Genomic DNA, 27726 nt, shown 5'->3' on the forward strand with positions numbered 1-27726 from the left:
CACTACATTCAAATTGGTTTTGCTTGTCTTGGAGCCAGGCCATTTTTTTAAAAAGAGTGATCCTTAAGGACAAGTAAATAGAACTGGACAACAAAAATAACTGCCACACACAAGTACATTTTTAACAAAGTTATTATTATGAGGAGTGTTTGATTTTTGTGCTTCTGTAAATCTTATGCCCATAAAGATGTTAAAAGTTTATTTCAATGATTTTCCCTTCACTGTGTTTCATACTTAGGTATGGTCAAAAAGGAAATGCAATAAGGATAGAAATAGTAGTGTACACGGGGAAAGAAGGAAAAAGCTCTAATGGGTGTCCAGTTGCTAAGTGGGTAAGTATTTTGTACTTATACATTTTCCAAAATGGATTTACTCTACATAAAAACTAAGTCAGTTAATTTTTTCCGTGAAAACATGGACTAGGAAAATACCCACTTCCCTTATTCCCAAGGAAATAAGGAAGCTATCTGTCTTAGCCTGGGCTTTTTATATTAATGAACAAAAGGGTATGGCATTCCTAATCTGTATGTAGTGATCTAGAGTCATCATTCTTACCAGGTTTTTTTTGTTTGTTTGTTATTGTTGTTACTTTTTAGAGAGTGTAGAGTGCGCTTATAATTAGACAGCATAAATAAATAGTAAGTAAATATATATGTATGTGTTTTACTTGCTCAGTCATGTCTGACTCATTGCAACCCCATGGACTATAGCCTGCCAGGCTTCTCTGTCCATGGAAATCTCCAGACAAGAATTCTGGAATGGCTTGCCATTCCCTTTTCCAGGGGATCTTCCCAAACCAGGGACTGAACCCAGGTCTCCTGCATTGCAGGTGGATTCTTTACTATCTGAGCCACCAGGGGAGCCCAAGAACACTGGAGTGGGTAGCCTATCCCTTCTCCAGGGGATCTTCCCAACCCAGGAATCGAACCAGGGTCTCCTGCATTGCAGCCGGATTCTTTACCAGCTGAGCTACCAGGAAAGCCCATTTGTTTCATGGGGCCACCTTAATGAAGGTCATGCAATATTGAAGGCAAAATCAAAAATTTTACAATATGTTTCCAAAATTATTTCTATAACTACTTTGAGTTTTCTAAAACTGTGGTGCTATCAGAGGTAAGAACTGGATTTAGCTTCTTTTGAAAGTTCTCAACAGAGAAACAATGTCATTACCTGCCTAGCCAAATGTATATTTTCAGGAGGATATTCACATTCACAAGTACGTTGACCAGTTTCTTTGGAAATTTGCACTAAAGGATCATTTGAGATCCTGTCCTATCATTTGTTTGTAATGACGACTATCATGATGATAATAAATAATAACAGTAACCACTACCTTTCATTAAATATCAGGCACCATGTTAAGTACTTGACATACATTGCCTCATTAATCCCCACAGAGGGACTCTTAAGATTTTGGAAAAATAAAAGTCATTATTTTTATGCCCATTTCAGAAGAACAAAAAAACATTTAAAAAAAAAAAAAAAAAAAAGAGGGTTTGGACCTGGCTATTCCTGAAGCAAGACGATTGGTGCACCTGCATCTCTTCTAGAAAACTGTATGTCTTTGTTTGTTTTTTGCTTTTGATCTGGCATGTGGGATCTTAGTTCCCTGACCAAGGATCAAACCTATGCTCCCTACAGTGGGAGCACAGAGAATCCTAACCACTGCACTGCCAAGGAAATCCCTATCTTGGTTATTTTTCAACCAACCTCTGGAAAGTGACAGCAGTGATGAGCACAAGAGCTGGGCGTGGACACTAAGTGTGTTAGAATACTTTCAGTTTCCTCAGTCTATTTGGAGTGCATAGTCTTGTCAAAATATCAAGTGATTTTCCACACATATAACACTATCCCAGACAGTGATGTAAATCTTTGTAGCACCCCTGAAGGCTCCCTTTACCTGCTCCCCATTGGTAACTCCATGTATAATAACCACTATTTTAACCTCCATGTCTATAAAGATCTTTTAGATAGTTTCTATAGAATTAGAACCATACAGAATGTACTCTTTTCTATCTGTCTCCTTTCCCTCATCATCTATAGAACATGGGTTCAGTAGATGGAGATACAGAAATCATGTGATACTACGAATTGACTTGATAATAGAAGATATATTTTAGGATTGGGAGACGACAGGAGCCTGCATCTCTGATACCAGTAGAACTGCTGTATGATCTAGTTTCCTGATCAGGGATTGAACCTGGGCCCCCTGTTTTGGGAGCTCGGAATCAACCTCTGGGCCCCCAGGGAAGTCCCATCCTCAGGCTTCTTAAACCTGGATTTCTCTAACATAACAGAATTTTTTGGTTTTCACTTCTTTAAAACCTATTAGGAAGTTTTCTGTTTTGTGCAATAGAATCGAGTCCCAAATAAGATACCTGCCTTTAATTTGTTCAGTGTGGGTGAATTTGGAAGATAAATAGAATTTTAGGATGAGAAAGGTAAGTGAAGGAACTTGTATTTATTGAGAACTTTTCATTGGCAGGCTCCAGGCTAGATATTGGGGATACAAGTGTGAATTAAAGTTTATCAGTCATTTCATTGTGTAGATGAGAAGAAACTGGCTCTGAGTCATATCAGCTATCATAAACACATTTTGGACTAAAGTTCGCTTACTCTGTAGTAACACGAATGTTTCCTGGAGTCATCTTGCTTCTCAAGAACTAAAATTTTCGGAAATGCTCCCTAGAAGTGTAGAATTTTCCCTGAAGCCTCCTTCATGTTAGTGTTTGAGGTGACTTGGAGCGGGGTGGTGTCAGTGCTTGTGAAGTCCTGTTTCCCTAGGATCAGCTTCTTGTCTTGCTGTGTACACTCCTGTCAACTCAGCTGTGAAAGTTACATGGTTTTCCACAACATAAATCCAAACAGGTCAATCACCACATGTAAGAGTTTTGATGAAGATGAACCTAAACACTGTTTCACTTCAGTTCAGTCGCTCAGTCGTGTCCAACTCTTTGTGACCTCATGAATTACAGCACACGAGACCTCCCTGTCCATCACCAACTCCCGGAGTTCACTCAAACTCACGTCCATCGAGTCGGTGATTTAGTGATTTTTATATTTTATTCACTCTTGAAAAAGTTGTAGTTTCAAAACATTTTAAAGTAAGAAATAATACACATTGTCCATCTTTTTCTGTTGGGTTATTTGGCTTCTATTGATTTTTATAGAAGGTTCTTTAGAAAATTAACCATTTGTGATAAGTTGCAAATATGTTTTCTGTCTGCTTTTTTTGTTTTTGTTTTTGTTTTTTTTTTAAATTTGGGGGATCTTAGTTCCCTGACAAGTGATGAAACTCAAAACCCTTTCAATGGAAGCATAGTCTTAACCACTGAACAGCCAAAGAAGTCCTTCTTTGTCATATTTTTTTTAACATTCTGAATTTTAAATGAGATGAAAATTTAAGTTAAATTTTTAATGAAAAACTTTGCTTTTATGGCTCTGCTGCTGCTGCTGCTGCTGCTAAGTTGCTTCAGTCGTGTCCGACTCTGCGACCCTTTAGACGGCAGCTCACCAGGCTTCCCCGTCCCTGGGATTCTCCAGGCAAGAACACTGGAGTGGGTTGCCATTTCCTTCTCCAATGCATGAAAGTGAAAAGTGAAAGTGAAGTCGCTCAGTCGTGTCCGACTCTTTGCAACCCCATGGACTGCAGCCCACCAGGCTCCTCCGTCCATGCATCTCCAGACAAGAGTACTGGAGTGGGTTGCCATTGCTTATGACTTTAGTGTATCTTAATTAGAAAAATTTTTACAACCTCTAGCTTATAAATATTTTTCACCTTTTCTTTTTATAATCTTTGAATGGTTTCATTTTTCTTTTTTTATTTCATTTTCATACATCTACTTATTTTATTCCTCTTGTATGTAAAATGTTAGTCACAACTTATATTTTTTCAACTGACTACCCAGTTAAACAACACTACTTACCTAAATAATTGTTCATCTACTTCCTATTGATTATATTTGTTCATATTTAGATTTTGTATTCTACCACATTGTTATGTTGCTCCTGCATCATAATCAACTTATTCTGATTATTTGGGTTTAAAAATGTATTTCATATCTGATAGAGCTAATCCTTCAGCAATTTCCTGACTCTTCTTGCCTTGTTTATTTTTCCATATGAGTTTATAATCACCAGTGTCTTTATAAGAATAAATTTCTTTTGATATTTGGATTGAAATCATTGGCGAGAGAATTTGGAGAATTTACATTTTTGACGTTTAGTCTTCTTACCCTACATGCTATCCTTTTCTGTTTGTTGATGTCTTTCTTTGTCCTTCTGTAGTGTTTTTTTCCCCATAGTTTACATGCTTCCTGTTTTTCAATTTATTTCTCTTGTGTATCTCAGGTGTACAATCATATAATATATAATGACAAATTTATATTCCCCTTTAAAATTTAAACTAGTAAATTCTTTTTTCATTTAATACGCTTATTCTAATAAAGTAATTCCAAATTTAAATTTCTTTAAACATGTTCTACTTATCTTTTTCCTCTCTTTAGTAGAGACCTTCCAGAGTTTTCTCCTTAAGGGTCATCAGGGAAGGCCTGTTTGGGAGAGAACTTTTAAACTGAGAACTGAGTGACAAGAAGGAGGCTTGTGTGCAAAGAATACCCCTAAGAGCACAAGGAAGAACATTCCCAGGCAGAGAAAAAAGCAAGTACAAAGGTCGAGGGAGACAGTACATTCTTTAATAATCAGAAATCTAGTGAAGTAATGGAGAAGGCAGTGGCACCCCACTCCAGTACTCTTGCCTGGAAAATCCCGTGGATGGAGGAGCCTGGTAGGCTGCAGTCCATGGGGTCGCTAAGAGTCGGACACGACTGAGTGACCTCCCTTTCACTTTTCATTTTCATGCATTGGAGAAGGAAATGGCAACCCACTCCAGTGTTCTTGCCTGGAGAATCCCAGGGACGGGGGAGCCTGGTGGGCTTCCGTCTATGGGGTCACACAGAGTTGGTCACGACTCTGTGCGACAGAGCAGTGAAGTAAAGGAGGTAGAGAATGGAAACAAGTGAATGAAAAACGTTGGCAGAAGCAATTGCCTAAGTTGTTTTATTAGGCCATCATGAGTTTTACTCCATGAATATGAAATCTTTGAAGTATTTTAACTTGGGATATCTTAAAATCCCTATGACTTCCCTCATATTCCAGTGGTAAAGAATCTACCTGCAATGCAGAAATTGCAGGAGAGACCCAGGTTTGATCCATGAGTCGGGAAGATCGCCTGGTGGACAGCATGGCAACCCAATCCAGTATTCTTTTTTTTTTAATTGTTTATTTATTTATTTGGCTGTACCAAATCTTAGTTGGGGCATTTGGGATCTAGTTCTCTAACCGGATATTGAACTCGGGCCCCTGATTTGGGAGCATGGAGTCTTAGCCACTGGTCCACCAGGGAAGTCTCCACTCCAGTATTCTTGCCCTCAGAATCCCATGGCCAGAGGAGCCTGGTGGGCTTCAGTCCATGCGGTCTCAAAGAGTGGGACACAACTTAATGGACTGAGCATGCACGCACGCACACACACACACACACACACATGTTATCTATCTGGTTATGTTTTATAAAGAGCATTCTGAGGAGAAGGAAATGGCAACCCACTCCAGTATTCTTGCCTGGAGAATCCATGGACAGAGGAGCCTGGTAGGCTACAGTCCACAAGGTCGAAAAGAGTCAGACACGATTTCACTTTCACTTTTAAGCTTATTTAATTATTATTCTTGATGAGCTCTATTGTTGGTGCTTTACAGATTACTCAGATTTAGTAGCTTTGAGCAACAAACATTTATTATCTCATCAATTTTGTGACTCGGAAATCTGTCTGTGGGTAACTTAGGAGGGTGCTTCCAGAAGAGGTCGTTATCATTTCAGAACTTGACTGGAGAGGAAGTTGCTAGAGTCTGCTTCCCATGTCATTTGCAGGAGGCTTTAGTTATTTTGTTTATTTGGATATGTCAGGTCTTAGATGCGGCACTTGGGATACTCGTTCATGTGGAATATTTCATTGCAGTGCTCGGACTCTCTGGTTGTGGTACGAGGGCTTAGTTGTCCCATAGCATGTGGGATCTTAGTTCCCTGACCTTTGATGGAACCCAGGTCTCCTGTACTGCAAGGCGGATTCTTTTTTTTCCCCCCAAACTTTGAACTTTTTATTTTGTGTTGGCATATAGCTGATTAACAATGTTGTGCTAGTTCCAGGTGAATAGCAAAGGGACTCAGCCATACCGATATGTGTATTCATTCTCCCCCAAATCCCTCTCCCTCCAGGCTGGTGCATGACTTTGAGCAGAGTTCCATGTGTCATGCAATAGGTGGCTAGAAGGATTCTTAACCACTGGATTGCCAGGGAAGTCCCAAGACTCACTTTCTTATCATAGGACTTCTTAAGTGTTTTCTCAGTCGTCAGATCGGATCAGTCGCTCACTCGTGTCCAACTCTTTGTGACCCCATGAATCGCAGCACACCAGGCCTCCCTGTCCATCACCAACTCCCGGAGTTCACTGAGACTCATGTCCATCGAGTCAGTGATGCCATCCAGCCATCTCATCCTCTGTCGTCCCCTTCTCCTCCTGCCCCCAATCCCTCCCAGCATCAGAGTCTTTTCCAATGAGTCAACTCTTCGCATGAGGTGGCCAAAGTATTGGAGTTTCAGCTTTAGCATCATTCCTTCCAAAGAAATCCCAGGGCTGATCTTCAGAACGGACTGGTTGGATCTCCTTGCAGTCCAAGGGACTCTCAAGAGTCTTCTCCAACACCACAGTTCAAAAGCATCAATTCTTCAGTGCTCAGCCTTCTTCACAGTCCAACTCTCACATCCATACGTGACCACAGGAAAAACCATAGCCTTGACTAGACGAACCTTTGTTGGCAAAGTCATGTCTCTGTTTTTGAATATGCTATCTAGGTTAGTTATAACTTTCCTTCCAAGGAGTAAGCGTCTTTTAATTTCATGGCTGCAGTCACCATCTGCAGTGATTTTGGAGCCCAGAAAAATAAAGTCTGACACTGTTTCCACTGTTTCCCCATGTATTTCCCATGAAGTGGTGGGACCGGATGCCATGATCTTCGTTTTCTGAATGTTGAGCTTTAAGCCAACTTTTTCAGTCATAGCAGTTTATTTTTCCCCAGGGTGAGTCATTCAAAATATAACAAGGAAGCCACAATGTCATTTCTGACATTAACCTCAGAAGTTGCTACATAGCTGTCCCTTATTTAGTGTAGGAGAGGACTATGCAGAGACAAAAATATTAGGTGGTGGTGATGATTGCGGGCATCTTGGAGACAGGCTATTCATAAAATTCAGTATCTCTTCTTCACTAAAAATATCAATATGCTAAGTGAAAGTGTCAGTCACTCACTTGGGTCTGACTCTTTGCAACCCCATGGACTGCAGCCCGCCAGGCTCCTTTGTTCATGGAATTCTCCAGGCAAGAATACTGGAGTGAGTAACCATTTTCTTCTCCCGGATATCTTCCCAACCCAGGAATAGAACCCGTCTCCCTCATTGCAGGCAGATTGTTTAGCTTCTGAGCTATCAGGTAAACCCACATCAATATGTTTAAGATACTACATTGACATTATAAAATGTAACTATCTTCCTTAGCTCTAGCTTCTCTAAAAGGCAAAAAAAAGGTTAATCTGTAGATCTTAAGTCACAAAATAATGCTGTTAAAATCAATATTCTTCATTATGGAATATTTCAAAGAAAACGGTAATAAAGTTAGAGTTTACCTATAATTATAAATTGAATATGCATCAAGCTACTACCTGGAGAAGGAAATGCCAACCCATTTTCCAGTATTCTTGTCTGAAAAATCCCATGGACAGAGGAGCCTGGTGGGCTACAGTTCACAGGGTCACAAAGAGTCAGACGCAACTGAGCAACTGAGCACACAAGCTACTACCTGGTGAAAAATACAACATTGCTAGGTTCTCAGAGACCCTAAGAACCATCTCCCCACCTTTTATATTTCCTTATGGTACGGTTACTGTGCTTTTGTGTTTTGCCCCTACATCGTACCTTGCACATTTGTAGAAATAAGTAGTAAGGATTCGTTCCCAATATTTGACACTGATAATTTACATAGGTTTGTTAATCTGTATCTGTTTGATATTTTTTTACTTACTTGCCTTTAAGTAACAAAGCATGAGGAGAAGGAAATGGCAACCCACTCCAACTCCAGTATTTTTGCCTGGGAAATCCCATGGACAGAGGAACCTGGGAGGCTACAGTCTATGGGATCTCAAGAGACAGACAAGACATAGCAACTAAACCAGCAAGGCATGAAGGTATACTCATGGCAGCTGGCTTCCCCTTAACTAAGTGATCCAAAAGAGCAAGGTGGCTGAGCTAAGTGGTAGGATTTTGGATGATTCTTCCTTTCTTTCATCCCTTCTCTAGAATAACAGTAATGCAGTTCAGTTCAGTCACTCAGTTGTGTCTGACTCTTTGCGACCCCATGAACTGCAGCACGCCAGACCTCCCTGTCCATCACCAACTTCCGGAGTCCACCCATACCCATGTCCATTGAGTTGGTAATGCCATCCAACCATCTTATCTTCTGTCATCCCCTTCTCCTCCTGCCCTCAATCTTCCCCAGCATCAGGGTCTTTTCAAATGAGTCAGCTCTTCGCATCAGGTGGCCAAATTATTGGAGTTTCAGCTTCAACATCAGTCCTTCCAATGAACACCCAGGACTGATCTCCTTTAGGATGGACTGGTTGGCTCTTCTTGCAGTCCAAGGGACTCTCAAGAGTCTTCTCCAACACCACTGATAGAATTTTTAGGTTGCATTGCAGAATTTATATATATATATAGAGAGAGAGTTCTGCTTTAAACTTACTTTTCTTCTTGCATACTTTACATTTGTCCTATATTTGATATTAAACATTAACCTAAATCAAGCATTTTGTGATTTCTCGTGTGTGTGCAGACTTATGCGTGGTAATAGTGGTTGAATTGTTTTTAAGATATTTATTTGTTTATTTTTTATTTGGCTTCACTGGTCTCAGTTGCAGCATGTTGGATCTAGTTCCCCAACCAGGGATCCAACCCAGGCCCCCTGCATTGGCAGCAGCATGGAGTTTTAGCCACTGAACCACCAGGGAAGTCCCTAGTGGTTGAATTCTACCCTACTTTTATCATGCTGCACTTGCCTTCTTTTCTTGAAGGGACTTGTTAGGGTTAGGTCACACACAGGAAGCCTAACAACATATTCTAACTGGGAGCGGAACTTTCTAAGCCAATCTCACTATATTTTGCATTTGTTCTTAAAAACAGTTTTAATCTTTTCTTCAAAATCTTTCTTCTTTGCCAGGTGGTCTTTAACACTTTCCCATAATTGTTAATTTTTGACAGACATTTCTAACTCTTCCTTCTGTCATTTTGTGTCTTGGCAGGAAGTAGTTATATCTTGTTATTCAGTAAATTTTGATGGAAAGGGCGATATAGTTTCTTTAATATACTAAGCTCTGTTAACGCCCTTTACTACAAATGACTCAAATGCTGAGAAATTCGCACCAGGCCCAAGTTCATGGGTTTCCCTACCTAGGATTGTTCTTAGTCAGTAGAGCAGGTGTGACAATGTGTACAACTGAATGTTTTATTGCCTACTTGGGTGTGAAGTGATCAGAGTTTTTAGGGTGTTTTGTAAATGAAGCTGATGTATCTAAAGGTTTTAAGACCATCTTGCCTTGATTTATACACATATCTACAAAGACTTCTCTTTTTATGAATTCCTTCCAAGATTTTGACTCTTACCTGCCTTGATTGTCTTCAAGCTGCACCACAGTGCTGCTTATGTCTGTGCCCAGATCAGGCACTCTATGTGTATTACCATGTCAGAATAATAAACAGGCAGTCATGGGCTGGCTACTTATCTGCAAAATCTTGCTAAGGTGAAAAAACCATTTAATACTTCAGTGATTAAAATTGGGCAAAAACCACAGGGGTTGGTACTGACCTACCTTTCCACTGTTCTTTCTTTTTTTGTTATAAAACATTTTTCTTCACTACTGTTTACCAATGTAGCATTAGAACTACTTTTTTTTTTTTTTTAAACTTTACATAATTGTATTAATTTTGCCAAACATCAAAATGAATCCGCCACAGGTATACATGTTAGAATTACTTTTATGTTTGCTTACTTGCTTATAGTAAGATCAAATTGCCAACGTCTGTTGGATCAAAGAAAAAGAAAGAGAGTTCCAGAAAAACATCTACTTCTGCATAATTTACTACACCAAAGCCTTTGACTATGTGGATCAGAACATATTGTGGGAAATTCTTAAAGAGATGGGAATACCAGACCACCTGACCTGCCTCCTGAGAAATCTGTATGCAGGTCAAGAAGCAACAGTTAGAACCAGACCTGAAACAACGGACTGGTTCAAAATCGGTAAAGGAGTACGTCAAGGCTGTATATTGTCACCCTGCTTATTTAATTTATATGCTAGTACATCATTCGAAATGCCTGGCTGAATGAAGCAGAGAGAAATATCAATAACCTCAGATATGCAGATGACACCTTCCTTATGGCAGAAAGCAAAGAAGTAAAGTGCCTCTTGATGAAAGTGAAAGAGGAGAGTGAAAAAGTTGGCTTAAAACTCAACATTGAGAAAACTAAGATCATGTCATCTGGTCCTGTCACTTCATGGAAAATAGATGGGGAAACAATAGAAACAGTGACTGAGTTTGTTTCTGGGGGCTCAAAAATTACTGCAGATGGTGACTGCAGCCATGAAATTAAAAGATTGTTGCTCCTTGGAAGAAAAGCTATGACCAACCTAGACAGTATATTAAAAAGCAGAGACATTACTTTGGCAACAAAGTCCATCTAGTCAAAGCTATGGTTTTTCCAGTAGTCATGTATGGATGTGAAAGTTGGACTGTAAAGAAAGCTGAGCACCGAAGAATTGATGCTTTTGAACTGTGGTGTTGGAGAAGACTCTTGAGAGTCTCTTGGACTCCGAGACCAAACCAGTCAATCCTAAAGGAAATCAGTCCTGAATATTCATTGAGAGAACTGATGGTGAATCTGAAACTCCAATACTTTGGCCACCTGATGTGAAGAATTGACTCATTTGAAAAGACCCTGATGCTGGGAAAGATTAAAGGCGGGAAGAGAAGGTGACGACAGAGGATGAGATGGTTGGATGGCATGACCAACTCCATGGACATGAATTTGAGCAAGCTCTGGGCATTGATGATGGACAGGGAAGGCTGGCATGCTACACTCCATGGGGTCACAAAGAGTGAGACACAACTGAGTGACTGAATTGAACTAATTGACTTGCTTATAGAATTCGTTTTTTAAGGAAAGTTTTTATTGAACTATAAAATACACAAAACTACATAAATCATAAGTGTTCAGGCCACTGAAGTTTTACAAAATCAAACCATCCAGGTTAAGAAATAAATCATCACACCAACTCGAGAACACCCCTCATGCACACAGTCACCACCACCCCTCCAAAAATGGGGTTGAAGTTCATTAGCTATAATATATAGGACATATTTAAATTATTATTTTTTTTTACTTCTTATTTTTTACTGGGGCTTCCCTGGTAGCTCAGACTTTAAAGAATCTGCCTGCAATGCAAGAGACCCGGTTTCAATCCCTGGGTCGGGAAGATCCCTGGGAGAAGGGAATGGCAACCCACTCCAGTATTCTTGTCTGGAGAATCCCATGGACAGAGGAGCCTGGTGGGCTGCAGTCCATGGGATCACAAAGAGTAGAACACAACTGAGCAACTAAGCATAGCACATAGTCAGTTTACAATGCTGTGGTAGTTTCAGGTAAACAGGGAAGGGAAGGAAGAGAAGAAAAATTTAAAGATCTTAATCAGTGGATGATTTTGGGTTTTGAGAGGTAGGGATGACCTCCGTCATTTTGTATTGAAATTTTAACTCTAATTTTCTCTCATGGTTATGGATAAACTCAAAAAGTGATCTCTCTTGGGTAATTAATGTAAGCCACACTTGACATAAATGTTGCTCCTAGCTTTAACTATAGTCTATTCTTCTGCGGAGCGTGGATTTTTGTTGGAGCTTAAGCAGGAACCTAGTTACCTTCGCATCTTTACTGCTAAGGTTAATATTATAAGGACTGTTAATTTCCTTTCTTTAAATTGTGAAATAAAAATAGGGGGACATATGTATTCTTATCAATGATTCACATTGTTGTATGCTGGAAGCCAACACAATATTGTAGGCAATTATCCTCCAATTAAAATTTTTTAAAAATTTAAAAAGAACAATAAAATAACAGTAAAATTAAATTCAGTGTTAATTTGTATCCATGTAGAAAATTAAAACTCCATATTAAATTAAATTTCAAAACAATTTAGAATTTTAAAACACATCTTAGTTTTCTCCTTTAGAGATAATTATTTTTATCAATTTTGAGTATACCCAAATGAAGTCTTAGGATGTTAAAAATTGGGTACCTGCTGAAGTATGTTAAGCAGAAAAGTGAAGTCAATATATTAATAGTTCAACTTCCTAAATTTCAAGAATGTTTGATTAAGTGAACATAGGTTTTGTTTTTTTTTTTTTTTTTTAGCAGAAACTACTCATGAGATTTTGCTTCTCTGCATACTGAAATTGAATATATAGCTCAATTCTTCAGGAGTGGTTTGAATTCACTATTATAAGTTATTTTTTTTAAGACATCAAAGAACTAGTTTAAGAAAAAAATTGCTGGAAATGGATAAGTTTTTCCCAGTTTTTTAAAAAAAAATTTTAATTGGAGCATAATTGTTATACAAGGTTGTCTTGGTTTTCACCATCACCAAATTCTTAATTCATGATAAAGAATAAATCTTTCTTATTGTTGAAACATTTAAATAGAAAAAATATATTAATCTACTGGTGAAAAATCTATTTTGTCATTGTTAACTGGCAATTAAAAATAACTACCTTGATTAAATTTGCATTTTAAGTAGTAAAATTAGGTTTCTTTATATATTTATTATCCATTTTTATTTCTTCTATGAATTCACTCTTCATAGCCTTTTTTGTTGATGTTATTTTTTGTATTTTTGTAAATAACACTTTATCATATATTTGCCATTATCTCATACTAGATTTTCTTTTAGTTTTAGTGATCTGACAGTTATCTTAGTATGAAAGTGAAAGTGTTAGCTGCTGGGTTATGTCCTATTCTTTTGGACTGTAGCCTTCCTGGCTACTCTGTCCATGGAGTTCTCAGGCAAGAATGCTGGAGTATAGCCATTCCCTTCTTCAGGGGAATCTTTTCAACCCAGGGATCGAACCCAAGTCTCCTGCATTTCAGGCAGATTCTTTACTGTCTGAGCCACCAGGGAAGACCTATTTTATAGGAGCTTGAAATGTTTAGCAGGTCAAACTTACGTCACTTAATACGTGCCTTAAAGATTTTTCATCTTGCTGTGAAAACTTTTTCCACCCTAATACTATAAAAATAGTGTCTCCCGTATTCTTATAATTTTATGTATTGATTTAGTATTTGGTTAAAAAAACTTTTTTTTTAAAATTTGGTTGCACCTCACTGCATGCAGATTCTTACTTCCCAGATCAGGGATTGATCTTGTGTCCTCTGCAGTGGAAACTTGGAGTCCTAACCACTGTACCACCAGGAAATTTGCCCCCGTTTTCTGCTGTTGGTCATTGACCCATTAGGGAAGACCATTCCTAGGCTGGTACTACTGTTTTTTGTTACAGCTTTTCAGAAAAGTTTTAAATTTAAAAGGACATTTATCTTTCATATGTAAAAAGTCTTTTTCATGACTTAATGTTCATTTATTCTTTCCTATGAACTTTCAGAAACTAAGTATATGTACAATGGGGAATAGATGGGTGACTAAAATCTTTTAATGTCTGATCTTCCATCTAGGAACAACTTAATTAAGATTTACTTACATGCATTTCCCATAAGATAATCCTTACAGCTATATTTAATTTAATGTTTAATTGAAGCTGTAAACCAAATTTCTATTTGATTATTGCTGGTATATATTAAACCTTTGAGTCTTCAAAATTTATAAGTAGCCACCTGTGTTATTCTCTTTAAAAATCCAGTAAAGTTTTGCTTCTCTGGAGTTTCCTTTACCGTCTGAGCCACAGGGAAGCCCTCTGTTGAGTTTCCTAGGAGGACTCAAATGTATAAAAAATAATTGTCTCCCAATATAATAATACTTGTTTTTAAAGTATGTTTTAAAAATCACCTTTAATTCTAGTTTTCAGAAACAATAGTTTGATTAGCCTTTGTTCAGATATCTGCAGGTTCCAGTAAATGTTGTAATTCTGACCCAACAAACACGATGCTGTGTTTCCAAAAGAACAGTTACATAATTATTAGTCTATACTATAAAGTAAATTAATGATTATGCTGCTGCTGCTAAGTCACTTCAGTCGTGTCCGACTCTGTGTGACCCCACAGACGGCAGCCCACCAGGCTCCCCCGTCCCTGGGATTCTCCAGGCAAGAACACTGGAATGGGTTGCCATTTCCTTCTCCAATGATTATAATGGAAGATAATTAAATGCAAGCATACTATTCATCAGCATTCTTATTATTTTATTGTTTGTGCAAAGCAAGAGTGTGTATATAATTCTCTGGATTTTGGAGTCAGGGGAATAAAAAACTACTTAAGTAATTCCATTACCCATGTAAATGTACTATGGCTAGAAGTCAAGCTTGACTGCTATGTAGAAACTGCCCTCCACTTTTGAGATTTTTCTTTCCATATTTTTTGTTTTCTTCTATGTCTTAAGAATATAAAAAAATTGTTACCTACAGCTGCTTCCTCATAAATTACAACAGTAACTGTTTCTCAGAGCAGTTTTTGTTTTTCAGAGCTGTACATAGATAGGCTATTGAAGCAGAATAATTGATAATCCAGAATAAGGGGACTCCATCATAGAAAGAGCTAGGAAATCTTTTCCTAATGATCATCAGACTGATCTTTTATCGCCACTTCTGGAGATATTCAGTACTATCCCAATGATTACTACTGATACTTTATCTGCCAAAGAAAGTCTAAATCCTCAAAATCTTTCTGAAGCAGTTTAAACTATTGGTTCTACTCCCTCTTCTGGGAAGTTTGGCCTGGTTTCTAGGGGAAAAACAGGTTTCCCCCATCACTGTTCACCTGCTCAAGTCAGGCTGTCTGTAATATACCCTCTTAGGTGATCTTGTTCATGACTACACTTGTGCGAGTTAGTCCCCTATCACTCGCCTGCTTGAGAATGGCTTTTAGAGGGAGCAGAGAGGGGGGTAGCTGAGAGCAACTTTTGGTGGGTACAGGAAGGACTTTAATGAGCTGTTGACCTTTGAGCTACATCTTAAAAACGGAGCAAGAAGTTATCTCAGAAATTGAACCAATTGTGTATATTAATTTAATGAAGGGAGGTTTATAATCACAGGGTCCATTTGATATGACTGCAAGTGGCAGAATTCTTCCTTAAATAACACATTTACTTTGTAGACTGGTTTTCCAAAAATCTTAGAATTGCCATTGTATTGGCTTGGCCAAAAAGTTCTTTCAGGTTTTTCCATGTGATCTTACAGATCAACCTGAATGTTTTTTGTTTTTTTTTTTTTTTTGCCAATCCAATACTAGCTTATTTCTGGTGGCAAACTATCTTTTCAGTTTTTTAGGAAGGGTAATATCCATGAGGGCTTTCCAGGTGGTACAGTGGTAAAGAATCCGCCTGCCAATACAGGAGACTCGAGACGCTGGTTCAATCCCTGGCTCAGGAAGATCCCCTGCAGTAGGAAATGGCTGCTGCTGGTGCTGCTGCTAAGTCACTTCAGTCGTGTCTGACTCTGTGTGACCCCGTAGATGGCAGCCCACCAGGCTCCCCCGTCCCTGGGATTCTCCAGGCCAGAACACTGGAGTGGGTTGCCGTTTCCTTCTCCAATGCATGAAAGTGAAAAGTGAAACGGAAGTGGCAGTATTCAGTATGGGGTATATTTTTAGCACAAGTATTAAAAGAATGTATGATGTTTCATAAGATATAACACTTGCATGTCATAAAATAAGATTGTTAAAAATGACAGGACAGTAGTCATGAACATTACATTACTCAGATTTGGACACATCATTTACCATCTAAAGTGATTCTGGGGACTCCCTTGGAGGTCCAGTCATTAAGATTCCATGCTTCCAATGCAGGTGGCACAGGATTCCATCCCTAGACAGAGAACTAAGATCCCACATGGTGCTTGGCCACGGTAAATAAACAAAAAGTAAAGTGAATCTGTTGTGAGACCCTGGCTTCAACCACTCACCAATTAATATTTTGTTCCAGTTACCAACAAATGTGATTTTTGCCAAATGTTTTAAAATTTGGACTGTTTGTTGGACTGTTTCTGAAATGAGAGATTCTGTCTTATTAATAGCATAACTTGTTTTTGAAATTTTTATAAAATCCAACCACATTGGGTTTTTGTGGTTTTTAACCATTCGTTCAACAAATATTTAATGATAGTCTTCCATGAGCTGAGTTCTGTTCTCAGGAGCCAAGTATGCATTAAAAAAGCAAAAAAACTTAGTGGCTAATATTTATTAGATCCTATGTCTGTGCTACTATAAAAAAGTTACGAAACTTGCTACAGTGTCCTGAGCCAGTAAGTGACCAAGAAGTTTTGGGTTTTTGTTTTAAATTTAGATTAAAGTACACTATTTTAATATAACATACATGCAGAAGACTTCAGAAATTCTTCGATCACAAGTTTTCTAAAGTGCACACACTTGTGTAACCAGCAGTCAATATTACTTGCCCCTCTGAATCACTCTCCTGCCCCCTACTGTTATTGATTAATCCTGTCTAATTTGAACCTTATGTAAATGCAGTCTTGCAGTATGTGGTCTTCTGCATACATCGACTATCTCATAGCAGTATAATTGTGAGACTAAGCATTGTTAGATAATTCTCATCTCATTGAGCTGTTCTCTGGTGATTAATGTTTGTGTTGTTATCAGTTTGAGGTAGTCATGAATAGTGGTGCTGTCTCTGGGAAATACAAAAATATATTTCTGTTTGTTTTATACCTAGAAGTGGAATTGCTAGGAGATGGTGGGGTTGGGGGGTTACATATGTGCAGCTTGGGTCAATACAGTTTTCCAAAATGGTTATCTGTTTTTGCATTCTCATGAATAATGTACAAGTTGCAATAATGTATATCTTTCTCAACATGACATTTTCTTTTTCATTTCTTTCCTTCCTTTTTAAAAAAAAAAATTGTGGTAAAATAGCAATAATAAAAAATTTACCATCTTAACCATTTTTGAGTGTACAGTTTAGTAGTACTATATATTCACATTGTTCTGAAACAGATCTCCCAAACATTTTCTTGCGAATAAGAAATTCTGTCCCCATTAAACAATTCTCTATTTGTCTATCACCCTTGCCCTTAACACCATTCTAGTTTATGTTTCTATGAATTTGACTACTTTAGATAACTCCTAAAATGTTTGCTTTTTCATGACTGTTTTATTTCATTTTGAATTATGTCCTCAAGGTTCATTCATTTGCAGTGTGTGACAGGATTTCCTTCCTTTTTGTGTCTATTCTTTGTGTGCATATACAATATTTTGTTTATCCTTTCATCTATTGATGACCATTTGGGTCACTTTTACCTCAGGGCTCTTGTGAATAGTGATGAAATGGACATGGGAATGCAAAGATTTGTTTCAGACTTTATTTTCCTTTCTTTCTGGTGTATATTCAGAAGTGGGATTGCTGGATCATATGACTGCTGGTTCTATTTTTAATTTTTTGAGGAACTTCATACTGTTTTGCTTGGCAGTTAAACCATTTAAAAACCCCATTCACATATGTAGTGCTTTTGAGTTTTTTTATTTTGCTAGATGACTAATAATGTTGAGCATATTTTCATATGCTCATCATCTGTTTGGATGTTGTGTTTGTTTGTTTAGCTTTCTTGGCCAATTTTCTGTTTTGCTTTTATTACTCATTTGAGGAAGTTCTTTATATATTTTGGGTAAAAATAGTTTGTGGTTTATATATATTGCAGATGTGTCTCCCATTGTATTGATTGCTTTTATGCTTTCTTAATCTTTTATTAGTTAATATTTATGATAAACAGGAGTTCTTAGTATACTCTAATTTCTTAACATTTTCCTTTAGAATTATTAAATTTGGTGATCTGTTTTAAAATACTATATCCACTCCAAGGTCGTGAAGGTATTTTCTTCTAAAAACTTAATGTTTTGTCTTTTATAGTTAGATCTACAGTATAATTTGTTACTGGTGTGAATTAGGCATCAAGATTCAGTTTTCCCCCCGTATGGATGTCTGTCCACTACAGTTAATGGAAAAGATTACTTTTCTCATTGGACTGCAGCATCATTTGTCATAGTCAAGGGACCACATATATATGGCTCTCCTGCACTCTGTTTTATTCCATTGATCTCCTTATCTGTCATTGCACCAATACTAAACTGTTTTAATTATCATATCTTTGCAATCAGTCTTGATACTTGATTAATCATTTTTTCTGTCTTTGTTCCTTTTTTTCCACTTCTTGGTCCTTTGCATTTCCATATAAACTTTGCAAAACCTTTGTCCATTTCCATGCCCAAATAAAACTAATTCTAGTAGGGCTTTGATTGGAATTGTATCAAATCTAGCAACAAACTTTGGGGAAATTAACATCATTATAATAATTACTATTCCATGAAAATAGTATATCCATTTATTTAGGTCTTCTTTAAATTTTTCTAATAATATTTCTATAATTTTCAAACATTTCATACAAGTTTAATATTTGTCTTACTCTGATTCGACTACTAGAGAAAATACCAGAATGGATGGCTTATAAACAGCAAATTCATTTCTCACAGTTCTGTGGTTTTTAAGTTGAGGATCAGGGTGCCAGTATGATTGGTGGGTCCTTTTTCTCCCTGTGTCTTCAAATGGTAGAAGAAACTAAAGAGACAAAGCGGTCTCTTTTATAAGAACACTGATGCCATTAGTGAGGGCTTCCTCCTCATAACCTAATTATCTCCATCTCCAAAAGGCTCTGTTAATACCATTGTTTAGATTTGGCATTCATTATATGAATTTTGAGTGAACATAAATATCCATAAGATAGTGATACTTAAGCAGATTATTGAAACTTTTACAGACTCATTATGCTTAATTTTCTTTGATTCACTGAAAGAGCTATGGAAGATCTAGAAAAGGCATGAATACAATGAATAAATAGCATTTTAGCATTTCCTACACAAAGACTCTATCACTATAACTTTGTTGGTTTGACCGCATGAAGGTTATCTGGTGTGACTTTGTTTGATACAATATCATTTTGCATTTGAGCTTATTTGGAAGCAAATGTATTTTTTGGCTGTAAAAGGACATAAAAACATAGAAAATTTTTTTAATGTAAATAATTGTGTTTAGGGGGAAGGTCCTAAAGCCAACTCTACTCAAGGGATGCCTTGGTAGCAATGATTGTTAACCATCTGGAGTGACAGAAGAAAGTGATATTGGGTAACTAACATCTTAAGAAGTTTCATCTCAAGTTTTTGTAATATTATAGCAACAAAAATGGAATATTACTTATGCTATTGGGTGCTCCATTGTCGTCACAGGGGTGGGCAGTTTCATCATTTACTGAGTACATACTGATTGATCTAATTAGTCTGTCTGTAATTTGTGATATATGGAAGGAGTTTTAAGCATAGTAATTAAATGTAATTAACAAAAGTAAACACTAGGACCACTGGACAGTATTTTAAATACTTAGTAATCTTTTTTTAGCTACCCATGTGTATGATGCAGTGTAAGATAAATTCAAAATTACTTATAATTTGTATTCTCTGTCAGCTGGAACATCTTAATCTTAAGATGGGTATGATAACTATCTGTGGCAGCATGGAAAAAAATTGCAGGAATATTGCTTTATGTACATATGAATTGTTTTTTATATGGCAAAACCATTTGCCCAAGGCAAATATCCACAATTTTTCTCAGATGCTAAATATCAGTGCTCAGAGTTTATTTTTAATGTTGGGAGTACTAGGTTATTTCCAGTTAGCTAGATTTGTCCTATTGTGGCAATTATGGAAGAGCAGATGAGTTAATTAGGCTCTTTTCCATGGGATTCTCTGTTGTCTGTTTTGCAATACTGTGTTAACAGTGAAATAAAACACAAACTGTTTCCACAGATTTCTGTTCAGCCTGTTGTTTGTTAGTCAAGTCACCTTGGATACCCTGTGATGAGTTGTATGGAGGCAGCTAGTCTAACAGCCAAAGGCCTTATAGGCGTCAATTCTTTAAGAAATAGTAAGTTTAAAGAACTAGAATGTAGTGATGAAGTGCTTTAAAAGCAATATCCACCGCGTTTGACATTCGGTTTCTTGTTTTCCATAAATGTACACATTCTGTTTTGGCAGGTTTTAAGAAGAAGCAGCGACGAAGAGAAGGTTCTTTGTCTGGTCCGACAGCGTGCAGGCCACCACTGCCCAACAGCTGTGATGGTGGTGCTCATCATGGTGTGGGACGGCATTCCCCTCCCGATGGCCGACCGGCTGTACTCGCAGCTTACCGGCAGTCTCAAGTCATACAACGGCCACCCCACAGACCGAAGATGCACGCTCAATGAAAAGTAACCAAATCTGTTTTGTGCTGTTTTAACATCAGTTTTATATCTTGTTCAATTGACTACCAAGTAATAGACATATATATATTATAGGTGAGGACAGAATTTTAGGTATTATGCAACTGAAAAGAATAAACATTGCTTAAAAGGGAGACTTTATTTCATAGTGAGTTAAGGCCATTTTAGGATATTCTCCTTAATTCTTCCCTTGTGTCTGTTTTGATACCTGATCCTTCTCAGCCCTGGAGTCCGAAAGAGAGAGATTTTTCTATAAAGGATCAGCTCCTCCCTAGGAATTGTACCATTTTTCATTTTCTCTAGCAATGTAAGAGAATATCCTTTTTTCTATAGCTTTCATTGTAGTCAAACTTGAATTTTGCCCATTTAATAGGGGATGCTGCTGCTGCTAAGTCGTGTCAGTCGTGTCCGACTCTGTGCGACCCCATAGACGGCAGCCCACCAGGCTCCTCTGTCCCTGGGATCCTCCAGGCAAGAACACTGGAGTGGGTTGCCATTTCCTTCTCCAATGCATGAAAGTGAAAAGTGAAGGTGAAGTCGCTCAGTCGTGTCTGACTCTTCGCGACCCCATGGACTATAGCCTACCAGGTTCCTCCGTCCATGTGATTCTCCAGGCCAAAGTACAGGAGTGGGTTGCCATTGCCTTCTCCGATAAATGTCTTCAATTTCTTTTGATTTGCCTTTTTCATATTATGACTGAATATTTTTTCATATGGTAAGAGCATCTGCCATTTGTGTTTTAGTTTTTTAATTTCATTGAAGTATGGTTGATTCACAATATTTGTTAATTTCAACTGTACAGCAAATTGACTTTGTTTTGTATGTTCAGTTCAGTTCAGTCACTCAGTTGTGTCTGACTCTTTGTAACACTATGGACTGCAGCACGCCCGGCCCCCCTGTCTTTCACCAACTCCTGGAGTTGACTCAAAATTCATGTCTATTCAGTTGGTGATGCCATCCAACCATCTCATCTTCTGCTGTTCCCTTCTCCTCTCACCTTCAATCTTTCCCAGCATCAGGGTCTTTTCAAATGACTCAGTTCTTTGCATCAGGTGGCTAAAGTATTGGAGTTTCAGCTTCAGCATCAGTCCTTCCAATGAATATTCAGGACTGATTTCCTTTAGGACTGACAGGTTGGATCTCCTTGCAGTCCCAGGGACTTTTTTTTAATGTAACTTATTATATCTCTTTTCCCTTACAGTGTCTGAATTTTTGGTGATATTTAAGACCATTTTTCTTTCACATGAGCTCTAGAATAATTCACCCATATTTTCTTTTATTTCGTGTTGAAATCAGAAATTTTTAAAACAGAAATCATTTAAGGTTTATGCTGGACAGAAGTGAGAAGAAGGGATCCATTTCTATTCTTTTTTCCATTTATCACAGCCCTACTTGCTAAAGAGTTCTTCTTTCCCTCTTGACTCAAAATACTAACTTTATACAAAAATCAAATCCTTTTTCTTATGAATTCTGTATATTATAGAGGCATCATACATTTTAATATTTAGTAAGACTAGCTCACCATTCTTGTTTTTTCAAGGCTTTTTTAAAAATGTTTCTGCTTTCAAATGAACTTCATAATCAATTTGTCTAGTTTTAAGATAAATCTAATGGTATTTTTAATGGGATTAGACTAAATTAGAATAAACTGACATTATTCTGATATTGAATCTTACAATCCCATTAAAAGATTTTTCTTTTCATATGTTCAAGTGTTTGTGTTCTTCAACAGTGTTTTGTATGGTTTTCCTCAAAAAGTTCCTTTTTTTAAAAAAAGAAATGTCGTTATACAAATTATAAAATATCCCCTCTCTAACCTCCTCACAGGATTGTTTGTGTATCTTCCAGAGTACTTTTTTAATGCTTAAAATCATTTCATTATGCTTTTTACTATTTTTCTAATATCAATAAATATGTATACATAATTTTAATATATATTTTACTATGTGGCTTCATAATAATAATACCTCAAATATAAAGAAACTGTTGTAAATTGTGTACATATAAGCTTATTTTTCTCAATAATTCATAAATAAGTTTTATGCTATTTCACTCAATGTAAATCCAGCCTATTTTTTTTAAATTTATGTTGACAGAAATGATGCAAGAATACTTCAATGAATTCTTATATACCCCTTACCTTAACTATTCGTGGAATCATTATTTCTAATTCCACAGATAATCACACAATACACATAAGCTTACATGTCATTATCATTACTGCTTTTTTCCATACTTTCTTCTGGATAATTTGTGAAGTAGTTGCAAACTTTTAGTTCTAAATAATACTTCAGAGAATGAGGTACAGTACAATTATCAGTACAATTATCAAAACCAGGTACCAGTACAATTATCAAAACCAGGCTATTTCACTTGGATAAAATGCTATTCTCTAATTCAAATATCATCTACTTTCGTATGATGTACTGCATACTAATTTTCTCCCACCCAGGCTTTGATGGAATAAGTTATTTTGTCTTTTGGGTTCCTTGGTACTTTTATCTATCTTTTTTCAGTTTTTCATAGCACTGTGTTTTTGAAAGGGACAAGGTAATTTTGCAAAATGTTGCTCAATTTCTGATTGTCTTCCTGATTCAATTCAATTCAGGAATTATTGGCAAGAATACTACACTCAGTTCACAAATATTAAGGGCTATTTTAAAGTCTTTTTGTCTCATCATCGGTGATGTTGACTGTTTAGGAGACAATTTTAGGTCTCATAGTTAATAGCTAAACTACATTCTCAGTTTGGGAAGATCCCCTGGAAATCCCCAGGGAAGCCAGTATTCTTGTTTTCCTGGTGCTTCAGACGTAAAGAATCTGCTTGCAGTGCAGGAGACCTGGGTTTGATCCCTGGGTTGGGAATATCCCCTGGAAGAAGGCATGGAAACCCACTCCAGTATTCTTGCCTGGAGAATCCCAATGGACAGAGGAGCCTGGTGGCCTACAGTCCATGGGGTCGCAAAGAGTTGGGTGTGACGGAGCGACTAAACACAGTACATTTTTCTACTTTTTTGACTTCTTTGAAATCCTGCAATTTAAAGTTTCTCTTCTTTGATACTCTTTTGCATCTTATTTTTTTTCTTTTCAAGTAATTGTAATCTTTTGCTCCCTTTAAAGTATATGTTTTATCTTAGTGAAAATTAGAATAGTTGAACTATTCCTTCTTCATATTCAGCATTTTCCTGACTTTCACAATTAAATATAGTTTTGATTTCAAATTTCTATATTCTTTTATTTATCATTTTTCAAAAATGAGGTGCTTAAATATAGCACCTCATTTAAGTCCAATGAGGTGCTATAATTTTCAAATTCTGATAGGAAACTGATCTATGATTAAAATCCAGGCTCTTTATTTCCTTACCTTGGATATCTCCAAATCAAACAAGGTTATATATATTTCAGATCTGTATGGTTTCTTGCCTTTTATTGGATTTACAATCTTGAACAAACATTTTAATTGAAGCTTTAGTTACATTCAAGTATTATTAGCTTTGTGTTGTTAACACTACCTTAGATAAAATAAGTAATGAAATAGATATGTTAAAATAATTTCATTATCCATCCTTGCTTCTATATATACATGAACCTGAAATGTTCTGTTGGAGGTATTATCCTACGTTATCAGTTCATTCCCTTGCAATGATCATCTTACAGTCGTACCTGTACATGTCAAGGAATTGATCCAGAGACTTGTGGAGCTTCCTTCTCTTTTGGCTGTTCATGGAGTATGTATTTTAATGGCTGCAAATTTGGCAGAAGCCCAAGTCCTAGAAGATTTAGAATTGATCCAAGTTCTCCCTTACATGTAAGTATCCTTTTTACTTATGAATTATACTTATTAATATATAAGTACATTTCTTAAAAATTTTTTTAAATTGTAAAAAATTAATATTAGAACATAGTGACAAAATAGTAACTATATGTGTGTATATATATATATAAGAAAATAGTTTAAAATTCTAAATAATGTAGGTAAAATCTTTAATTATCAACCCAAATTCCAATTGTCCCTGACTCCCTCCTTTCCTCACCCTAAAGAGAATCACTGTTAAAAAAACCCTAGAATTTTATACCCAGCCAAAGTAGGAACAATGAATAAAGCTATTTGCCAACATTTCAAAGACTCAGTAAGTTTACTACCCACAGCACTACTATGAAAGAATTACTAAAGGACGTAATCCAGAAAGAAGATATATGAAACCGGAACCAATCTGTCCGGAACACGAGGCCATGGTGAGCAAAGAAATTAGTCAACCTTATTGTTAAGTTTAAATTAAATAAGTTGAGTACTTACATTTTTTAATTGAAATAACAACCTATAAGTATAATTCAATACTCGTCTCAAATCAGGGGTGGGTAGGCAATGGGAGGGGGTGGGGCACCTATATAAATTAAGTGTGGCAATGTTTTATGATTTGTTTGGAGTGGGGAGAATTTAGATAGTGATTAACTCCAAGATCAGTGTTTTTCAAGCTTTGTGCTGTGACCAAGAGTGTAAAAACATTTTATACTACAAGTAACTATTTGGAAAAATATATCTTCAAATGAATAGATAAAACTATTACAAAATAACATTTAGCCTTACTACATATAACAAAGATAATATTTAAATATTAAAAAGTTAATATCTGATAGTTATTGCTGAGGATTACTATGATGCGGCAAAACATTTTTTTAATAAAATTTCATTTCTTTAAATTCTAGTTTTGACCTACCAAACTGAATTCTTAGCCCACTAAAGAGTCATGACCCACAGCTTGGAAAATACTGCTCTAAATATTGTCAGAAATACATATTTTAGAAGTGTATATTTAAAAATTTTTAGATGAATACAAATGTAATTTATAAGTTTTGAACTAGTTGTGGAAAAAAACCCATTCTTCAGTCAGCAAGGTTAGTTTAAAAAATGTAACTGAGATATAAGATAATATCTAATTGGGATATAAGATAAATAGGAAACACAAAATAAAGCAACAGGAATTACTCTAATTGTATCTATAATACAAGGAATGTAACATCTTTCAGGAAAGCTCAGAATAAGTAAATGATCCCTTTAAAGAGTCATCAAAATTTGTTCCCATCTACTATAATAAAAGAGGGAAATCACTCTAGAGAGCAGTCTTTTGCAGATAAAATACCTTAGAAGAAGTCTAACAAGAAGTTTATCAGACCTTTATGGAGAAAACTATACTAAAAGGACATATAAAATACCTGATAATGAGAAGGTAACATGTTCAAAGATCAGAATATTGGATAATGAGATGTGAATTCTTCCTTAAAATAAACCTTAAAATTAAAGTTAATTTTTTTCTAAATAATTACCCGATGAAGCTGCCATATTCTATAACACTCATATAATAAATGGATGATCAATTTTTGCTTATGGTTATTATTAACAATGAGTAATGTTTATGTAGTGTTTATAATACAGGAAGAAGCATTCCTCTTATCCGGAACTGAGAAAAGACCAGTGTGAAGCTCAGCAGGCTAGGGAGAGTGAGGTGCATATAGTGGCCTTTAAGAATATGGGAAGATCATTGAAGAATGTTAAAGCAGAGAGTAATATAATGATACCTTTTTTTTTTTAATGGAATGTCTCTGGCTGCTCTGTGGACTGGAGTTGGCTAAGAGTTCGTTTAGCAAGATAGGCTAGCTATTGAAGTGAAGTGAAGTGAAGTCGCTCAGTCGTGTCCGACTCTTAGCGACCCAATGGACTGCAGCCTACCAGGCTCCTCCATCCATGGGATTTTCCAGGCAAGAGTACTGGAGTGGGGTGCCATTGCCTTAGAATAGTCCAAAGAAGTGATAGTAGTGAGTTAGAATATGGTTGTGACAGAAGAAATGATAAGTAGTAGTTCTGGACAGGTTGTTAAAACTAGGTGCTATTCCTTGACAAAGGGTGTGGTGAAACAAGGCTAGGTTTATAGAAGACAGATTATCGATTCAGTTTGGATGCCCTGGCTTGGAGATTCTTAAGAGAAATCCAAATGAGGCTGTCTGGTCATTAGTAAGAACCTCAGGGTTAATATGTGATCCAGGTGGTAGTTGTAGGCATTGATGTGGAGATGATGACCCAAGAGATAAGGTACAGGGTGAGAAGGGCAGAGGGATGTAGGGCGTGAGCCCCATTATGTAAAGATCTAATAAGAGATCTCCATACACCCACTTACTCTAATGAAACAGTTAGTAAGGATTTTTAAAATATGGATAAAGAACCTGCATTCAATAATAATCATCTTTAAATGTTTTAATTTTTTCTATTTATGTGCTTTATTTCATTTATATACAAGAAATGTTACTTCATAAGATAAAAAATTCCCCAACCTGACTAGTGACACTGAATGAGTCATAACATTCTTCTAGCAGTAAAACACAATTTACCCTACCCAATATCCAAGTGCAATAAAATGTAATAAAGTCTTTTAACTAGCCATTTAAGTAGTAATTCTGAAGTTTTCCTCAAATTATGTGTCAGTATAGCCAGGAAGGATTTTTTTTATTTTTTGTCAGTGATCTGATCTCCCTGACTATATTTATTAAGCTACATTAAGTAACAAATATATAAGTAGACAGATGAATAGAAGAGAGCAATTTAGATATAGACCCTATGTATATGAATTTCCTTTTCAATGAACACACCAACCGAAATGAGTAGGAAACTAAAAGGATTATCACTGGTGCTTTGCAGTTGCCAAGACTGGGTCTTCTTATAAAGCACTCAAGAATTAACTTCCTATGTCTACATGCTATGTGGCTTTGGTTTTTATAATAGTTTGCTGTATACCAGAGGTGAACTGATCCTCAGGAAGGTTTTCCTTCCTCATCTACCAGATCACAAATGAGACAGAAACCCTCAAACCGCTGAAGCCCTTCATTGCTGTCAGTTCTTCATCACTTGTCTTTTGTGACTGATCATTTATCAATCTCTGATTTGATTTAGGATACAATCATCTCTGAAAAATGATCACAATGTTTTTCCAGCTAGTGTTACTAAAGGCTCCTTTCTCTCCTCCATACCTCATACTGTCATCAGTGGCATTTTTACTACTCTTGTCATGACAGTTTTCCTTCGAAAAAAGTCTTACATGTT

General features: G+C 36.7%; 1 protein-coding gene across 3 annotated transcripts in view; it reads left to right on the forward strand.

Annotated features, from left to right (window-relative positions):
• Positions 1 to 27726, forward strand: part of TET1 (tet methylcytosine dioxygenase 1) — a 137911-nt gene that overhangs the window by 91736 nt on the left and 18449 nt on the right. For 2 of the 3 annotated variants that reach the window (XM_025284630.3, XM_025284629.3), the window contains exons 6-9: positions 239 to 332; positions 20410 to 20621; positions 24291 to 24441; positions 24783 to 24869. In XM_025284630.3, the coding sequence (XP_025140415.2) occupies positions 239 to 332; positions 20410 to 20621; positions 24291 to 24441; positions 24783 to 24869 (544 nt within the window). The remainder of the gene's footprint in view (positions 1 to 238; positions 333 to 20409; positions 20622 to 24290; positions 24442 to 24782; positions 24870 to 27726) is intronic. The other variant, XM_006070285.4, reaches the window with a different exon arrangement.

Source organism: Bubalus bubalis, chromosome 4 (assembly GCF_019923935.1).
Source record: "Bubalus bubalis isolate 160015118507 breed Murrah chromosome 4, NDDB_SH_1, whole genome shotgun sequence".
NCBI lineage: Eukaryota > Metazoa > Chordata > Mammalia > Artiodactyla > Bovidae > Bubalus > Bubalus bubalis.